Below are 8030 nucleotides of genomic sequence, written 5' to 3'. Positions count from 1 at the left end.
AAGTGTTTGTCGATGCGTTTATGTTCCATGATTACACTGCAGGACGTGCAAAACAGCTGCAGCTGGGGAGGAAACTGGTTTGCGACCGCAGTGAAGTTAGTTTGAAGTTGGATGTTGGATATTCACGCTCCGTGGAGTTAGCAGCGTTTAGCTCACGGCTGACCTGAAACAGGAACGCTAATGTCGGCCAGCCGTTCTCTGCGGGCCCCTTCTCTCACGCGCGGTGGTTCACTTAGGGACGGCTGGCCGAAGCCAGGACCGAATGCTGCTGTGAGCAAGAAATTTAGAAGATATCCATGACCTTTCCCGTCCATTGCTCCCAAAACTGCCACCAGGGTTTTCTTTCGGAACATCTCTCCTGAGAATTACCTTGAGAGCTTCAAAAATCTCCTCCCAAAATACACTTAGTTTAGGACCAGACCAAAAGATATGCATATGGTTTGCACGAGCTGGGTTGTGTTGGGCCCATTTTAGTTATTGCTGGCGTTCCGAAAAACCGGACAATTACTTTTGATTAGAATTCTCTCCATGTATTAGAATTTGTTGTTAAATGTCTTCCCATGTGTCCCCTGCTATTGATTCCTGCAATTCAGTCTCCCATTTCTGCTTTATGTTGGTGAAATCGTGCGCATTCATAGACAGAAACAGGTCCTATACTTTACAGATTCACAGAGAGACCCCCTTTTATCCACGTTAGTCTGTCCTGAGCCGGACTGTAGGACCTTATTATGTCTCAGGGTTCAAACAACAAGCTGCTGGTTGATTAAAGACAATTAACATCCATCCTTGAGAATAATCTGTAGATAAAACTTTTTATTTTGTTTAACTTGGCTGAAAGTCCTTCTGTTTTGTGGATTGTGGGATTTTGTGTGGGTGAGTTTCTCTTTGGTTTAAAGTTGAGCAGCGTTATGTCTCCTTATATTCCCCTTAATAAACACGGCACCAGTCTACTATGATGTCCAAATTAGGTAGAGGAGATTCAAATGGTTAGGTTTTTAATTTTAAACATTTATTGACTGACGACATACAGTCCTGGCTCCCAGTTCCTGTCACTGACCCGCTCACAGCCCCATGTTGGATGGTTTTCAAATTTTGGATGTTCAGGTTCATTTAGTCTAAGATTTTTCCGGTGTTTTTAAAGCCTATGTCCTTGTATTGCTAAAATAACGTGAGGAAGATGGACTCCAGCTGACCTCAGACCTCTGACCTCTGTCTGCCCTGCACCACCTTTGGTGTCTTCGTGTTACGACGGGGTTGGACGGCGGAGTCCGTGAGAACCGACTCGCTGTCCTTTCCCTGGCTCCTCTCTTCACCGCTTGGCTCGCTGCGCGGCAGGAAATGGCTCGACTGATTTGAGACTGACTTCCAGCTCTGATCGCCATCTTTGGACGGGAGGAAACCAGTGCAGCGGAAAGGACACAAACAACAAACTCTTTATGTTAGCTGTCGATTGGACAGCAAGACATAGTGACAAAATGACAACAAAGTACGCGAGACAAGATAAACAAACACTGAAAATAAAAAGAATAATAATAAAAAACAACTGGCAAAACACATCATAGAAATTCTCTTAAGACCCGATCCCCTCTGTGGACCAGCCTGGACCTCAGGACAACTAAAGACCCGATCAACTCTGTGGACCAGCCTGGACCTCAGGACAACTAAAGACCTGATCACCTCTGTAGACCAGCCTGGACCTCGGGACAACTAAAGACCCGATCACCTCTGTAGACCAGCCTGAACCTCGGGACAACTAAAGACCCGATCACCTCAGTGGACCGGGCTGGACCTCAGGACAACTAAAGACCCGATCACCTCAGTGGACCGGCCTGGATCTAGGGACAACTAAAGACCTGATCACCTCTGTGGACCAGCCTAGACCTCAGGACAACTAAAGACCTGATCACCTCTGTGGACCAGCCTAGACCTGTCTGGACCAGCCTCTAAAATTGTCAGAAAATAAGAGTAATTTCTCCTCTAAATGCATCCATCTTTAGGAAAACTTAGAAAAGAGTTTTTGCATTTCTGCACTCGTTTCTACAGATGATGGACCGTTTTTTTACCCTGAGAGCCAGGATGGAAGGATGACGAGAGGCGGGAGGAGGGGAGCGTCGGTCCCTGACAGTACCAGCCGCCGGGCTGATTAACGGACGCGCGGGTGTGCGGCGTGGCGTGGCACGCTGAGTAAGACGAGGGGAGTGCGGGGTGAGGCAGAGTTGAAGGCGAGCATCTTGACCTGCAGCCACGATGAAAACCAGCTTCAAAGATTCAAAGGATGCCCTTTCCTGTTTTGACATGTTGAAAGTTTTTCAGTAACACGTCATACCTTTTGGCTTACCAAAAAACATTTATGTTTCCTAAGATTAGTTGGCCCTGGCAACCACCTTGAATTGGCTTGAGTCAAAAAGTTATTAGGTTGTAGATGATTAATGATTACTTTCTGAAAGTTTCATTAAAATACATTCAGGTAGGAACAAAAAAAACCCCATTACCACCATAATAATGCAACAAAACTTCATAAAATAAAATATTTATCTGCAGATAAGTCTTTAAAAAAACGGATATTTTGTTCCCTTTAACAAAACGGTACTAAATTAAAGAAATAGTTGACCCTTTGTAAAGTGAAGTTCTGAACAATCAGTATCTTACCTGCTGCAGATAGGCATTGAACTACTTCTGCAGACTTTGTGCTATTTTAACTCTTCATATATCAAAACAATCAGCTCATTCAGAAGATGGGTTTCATGACTTTTTGTTTTTGTAACTACTGTACTTTACAAAATATTTACCTTTATTTACAAATATTATCTCCTCCAGAAATGTTCTTTTTGAAATCTGACTCAGCACAGTTGATTTATTTTAGTCTTTTCATGCTGCTTTTAGGTTTTAACTTTTGTTCCAGGGTTAGGGTCTTCATCCCTGAGGAGACCCTAACCCTAGCCCTGAGCCAAACAGCCCTATCCCCTTCAACCCTGAGAAGACACTAACCCTAGCCCTGAGACAAAAGTCTATATCCCCTTCAACCCTGAGGAGACCCTAACCCTAGCCCTGAGCCAAAAGTCCAAACCACTTTAACCCTGAGGTTCTTTTGTTAGCTACTTTTAGGTTATGGTCTCCTCAGGGTTGAAGGGGATATGGACAGTTTCCTGCCTTTTTTAGCTAAAAGAAGCTAAAAAAAGGCTAAATGTAGCCTTTTGCTGTCTTTAGCTTTAAGGTAGCATTAGATATGTTTTACTAGCCTTTTAAAAAGCGACACTTTTAGCTTTTAATGACCATATTGTTGTTGTCTTTCATTACTTTTATCTTCTAGCTAGTCTTTGACATTTTTAGCTTGCCTCTTGCTACTTTTAGGTTTTACTTTTAGGCCTACATTTCTTTAAAGGGATGCATCTTAAATTAAAGCAGTTTTGATTAAGCCTTGAAAACAATATTATCTGCGATCTCACGCAATATCTCAAGATGTCCCGCTCAGATTATGTGTCGTGAATGACTCTCAGCAACTGCCGCCCCAAATTTTAGCCATTGTCTGTAAAATTACCTGAGTTAGAGACATTTTTGTGCTAGCTAAGGTTTATCAGCTGTGGTGGCCATCTTGAACTGGGCTGAAATGTACATTCAGTGACTCCTTTCTGCAAGTTTTAATAAAATTTGTCCTGTGGTTCATGAGGTATTTTGCTAACAGACAAACGTGTTAAGGAATCATGAAGGTATTACAATATCTAACAATGCAATTGGAGTTCTTGACCACTTTTGGACTTACAGGAATTTTAGCAAATAAATATCTAGACAATAAAAATAAAGTTTTCTTGCTGCCAGGATGAAGTTGTAGCCAGCAGCCGTTATCTCGTAGGAAGTGGACGAGTTGTAAAGCAGCAGACCCAAAGGAAAGACGGTGTGCTGGGGGGTCAGGGAAGTCCTGGAGGGGACTGATAAGGCGGCTCTTCCTAAACTCCAGGCTGACAGAACTGTAGTAGTAAAATCAAAGTTTATTACCAGAAAGCAAATCTCTTTACTGACAAGCTCGAAATGAAGATGGAGTTATAGCTTGGGTTGATGTACATCCAGTCATGGATGCCTGGTTATGTTATAAAATGGGGGGAGAACAGACTGTGAATCAGTACGACCACTGAGATGTTTTATAACTAGAGACAGGACTGAAACCTGGAAGTTGAGGCCATCATAGGCAAGTAGTTTGTAAGTCCTGCCCCTCCACGTAAACTAATGGGGTATTTTCTTGACTAAAAAATAAAAATATATTGAAGATCATTATCTTCAGACACAACCTTTTGGCCCTCAGCAGCGGGCGATCAATGGTTTCATAAATAGGAATAAGGAACCTGACAGGACGTGGTGACACGGAGGGGTACTGTCATGTGACTTCTGCTTCTGCTTCTTTTAGCTCAGACGGGTCAAACCCAGAGACGCAACGGGGCCAAAATTAAAAATTTGGTCCAAGCCAAGGGCCAATCATGATCCAGATTTATTAAAAAATACATAAATTAATTGGTTTTAGATGTATTATGTCAAATCATTCATATAGAAATATCAATGACCTTTTCCCAGTTACAGATTATACAGAATGTAGAGCAAACAGACTTTAATGAACACAGACAAATAGATCAAACTTCTAAAAGCTCATCATTAGCTGTCATTTCTTACACCTCACTCAGCTTTTAAATGAAGTTTTTAACATTAAAACAGACAAAAACCTGATCAGACACAATTTAAAACTATATATTGTTGGCTTCTAAGTCACTGTCAGAGAAAACTTCAGTTTTTTTAAGCAAAATAAGAATCAGAGACTCGATCTGAACCAGACTAGAGGGCCGGATGAAATGTTACAGAGGGCCGGATCTGGCCCGCGGGCCTCGAGTTTGACACGTGTGTTTTAGCTTATCGCTACATTTAAGTTTTAGCTACTCCCAGCTAGCATTTTGCTACCCTTAGATCTTCTTTTTTAAGCAACAGAAGTTAACCAGAGTCTTTCTGTGTTTAACATCTTTCTGATTCGACTAAATAACGATTTATTATCTGTAAACAGATTTGCACTGGCTTTTAAACATAAGAAATAGAGTTTTCCTTTTTTAAATTAATAAGGGACGAGTCATTTTAGTTTCAAAAAGGAAAAAAATCCTTATTTTATAAGACAGCTGGTAACCCTGCTAATTACGAATATTTGATTGTGATCGGAAGATCAAACGTGCTGTTTAGTTGTCAATGCTAAGCTAAGCTAACTGAGCTGCTGGTAGAAGTCCCCCCCCCCCCAAAAAAAATCCATTTATCTAAATTTAAAAGCAGATGTTTGTTTTGAAAGTTCAAAACTAAACTACGACGTGATGAACTTCAGGCAGTGAGATTTATGTGTCGAGATAAATGGTTTACTGGCTTTTTTTCCCAGATCCGTCTAACGTTAAAGGTGTCCTCTAAAAAGGACAAAAAACAGAAACTAAGTGAAAACATGTCACGTTGGCACGGTCAGCCTTTTACCTCCTGATAAGCGTTAACCAAACAGACACAGATGTGCGTTCACAAACTGTTTCCTCGGGAGTTTAACAAAATAAAAGCCTCCTGCCTGTGCAGCAGGTGCATAATTAAAGACAAACACTTTCTCACCTTTCAGCTGGGAGGGACAGGGGGGTCAGGGGTCAGGGGGGGGTACCTCATTATTCAGCCTCCCTGTATTCGGGCTGACGCTGTGCATGCTTGTGTCAGTGTGTGTTTACAGGGAGGCGGGGGCTGGAGGCGGCTCACTCAACCATCAGGGATAATTAGGATTTCTTTACAGAAACAGTGGGAGGAAATCAAAGAGGCCTTAGTAGACCGATGCAATCTTGCATTTGTGCAAAGTTTTAGGTTTTAGAAGCCATTTTTATGCAGATATATGTCGTATACACACAGCTGGGCGCTTTAATAGCTTTTGCAGTTGAGACCAGATATTTCCATCCACTGTAGGAGAGACAGAGAATTTTTTTTTACTTTCGTCAAAGCTGCGGTTTTTGGCAGCGTCGCCTTTAAAAGTTTGGGGTTTTCTTTCATAAGCTTCTTGAGCTGCTGACAGAACCGGCGCAGCCGTCCTACGGGACTCAGATCGGGGCTTTTGCGATGGCTCCAGAACACCGACGTCGCCGTATTTGCCACTTTGTAACGAATACGGCGTTGTGCTTGGGGGTGCGCCCAAACTTTAACATCCTGTCTGATGTTCTGTCCTCATTCTGTGGCGTCAACTTCATGCTTTCACCCCTCGTAACACCATCCCATCGCAAACTGTAATCTGGCCTTTCTACGTTGCTTTGGGAGTGACGTCTTCTTCGTCTCTGAGTCGTCTTTCAGCAGCAAGATCCTTTTTGTCCTGATGTCCTCATTATGTCACACAAAGAGTTTGAGGTCTGCATCCACAGGTGTGTCTTCACTTAACTTAAATGTTGTCGACTAAACTATCAAAAGCTTTCAAAGTCATATCATCATCTGCGTTGTAACAATTTATTTAAAGGCCTGGTAATCTCATTGTATGCAAACCTGCGACATTCAACAAATAGAAATAATTTTGGGAATCCTAACTAGTCTGATTTTTGTCAGCCTACGGTGGATGGAAACACAGCCTACGTTCTTTGTATTTTCTTTAGGGTTTTAAGTTACTTTCTAAAAAACCAGAAGTTTGAAATCTGTTTGAAAAGACTTGAATCATCGCGGCTCAGAGTCTGACCCTCTGGTCCCCGTCCAAATGTCTCCAACATCGGACGAAGACCTGAATCAACCTGCTCTAAAATCCTCACAACTGATCCAAAAGATTTAAAGTGAGATCTTTGTCTTACAATCAGATCTCCACTTTGAACTGGGAGCGCACCTGTTGCCGGTCCTCTCATCGGGTCTAAGATCTTCCGGTCTTCTGTTTTAGATTTTACAACCTAAATGTCTCCTAAAAGCAACAAACCCTGTTTCTGGCTTCCTGGATCGGATCCGAACGGGTACTCACTTAGTAGGAGCAGGATCCACATGATGCTCGGAGTTGCTCGCATCCTGTTTCTGTTGGTTTCTTCTTCCAGGTGGATGCGTCCTTCATGCAAGTAGAGTCCCCTCGCTCCGCGCTGATTACAAAATCCCGCTTGGATGCTGCGCCGTCACGCCTTTCTCCTTGAATTTGGATCTCGGAACGAAGGATCTCACCCCGTGTATTGTTGTTTTCACTCGTAGAGTGAAAGCGAAGAATGCTTTTGTGCTCCTGTCTTTCTCCCCCGTCTCGGAGCGAAGTTGGGGATTTGGGGGGGACCGAGTGTTTCCGTGGTCTCCTTGGCTGCGCAGTTGTTCCTCAGTCCGGCATCTGTGGCGCTCCGCTCGTGTTTGCAGAGCAGAACAGCCCTTTCCTGCCTTATCAGGAGAAACCAGGGGCAGACCCAGACTGGTCCAATCCCACAACTGCTGCTGGGACGCTTTGAATAATAAAGGAAGCCGGGAAACAATGTGTTCCATTTTTTTTTTGTTTTGAATTGGTTCTAAAATGGTCCGTGACTCAAGGGCCGCAGGGCGAGGTCACATCAGCACCGATGGGGTTTGATCTCAAGAAGAATGAGTGTACAGCTTTAAGTTCCTTACTGGAGGCAAGTTGGACTTTCCTTAAAAATAACTCCTATCCTAATAGGATGGAAGATCTGTGAAAACAAAACAATCATCCAGCAGAAGACCTTTTTGATGACTGCTTTATGAGAGTCACACTGGAATCTGTCCAGATATTTTGCTAACAGACAAACAGGGTTGTCTCTAACAGTTAATGACGAAATATTTATCAGTCCCTCCAGGATTTCACAGGCATTTTTTGTGATTGTTGCGGCTAAAATGCCTGATTTCACAGGGCATTTTCCTAAAAGTTGCGATTTTTTTTTAAACTAAAATCAATAAACAACCATAACTTTTAATATCTAAACCAAAAGTCCTTCCTAGTTTTGTAAGATAATTCCCAACAAACATTGACATTCTCAAAAGGTGCTTTATTTGAGAACTTTGATAGCTTCTAAACTGACATTCATGAGCATTTC

The 8030-nt window shown here is 42.6% G+C and overlaps 1 protein-coding gene across 2 annotated transcripts in view; it reads right to left on the bottom strand.

The window, feature by feature from the left end:
* The window catches only part of LOC108228683 (podocalyxin-like), a 21625-nt gene extending 14265 nt beyond the window's left edge, over positions 1 to 7360 (bottom strand). The window contains exon 1 of one of the 2 annotated variants that reach the window (XM_037978652.1): positions 6974 to 7360. In XM_037978652.1, coding sequence (XP_037834580.1) covers positions 6974 to 7016 — 43 coding nt within the window. In that variant the 5' untranslated portion in view covers positions 7017 to 7360. The remainder of the gene's footprint in view (positions 1 to 6973) is intronic. The other variant, XM_037978651.1, reaches the window with a different exon arrangement.
* Positions 7361 to 8030: the final 670 nt, after the last annotated feature.

The sequence above is a fragment of the Kryptolebias marmoratus genome, linkage group LG1 (assembly GCF_001649575.2).
Source record: "Kryptolebias marmoratus isolate JLee-2015 linkage group LG1, ASM164957v2, whole genome shotgun sequence".
Lineage (NCBI taxonomy): Eukaryota > Metazoa > Chordata > Actinopteri > Cyprinodontiformes > Rivulidae > Kryptolebias > Kryptolebias marmoratus.
Note: the sequence above shows the minus strand (reverse complement) of the source record. Positions and strands in the feature narration are given on the sequence as shown.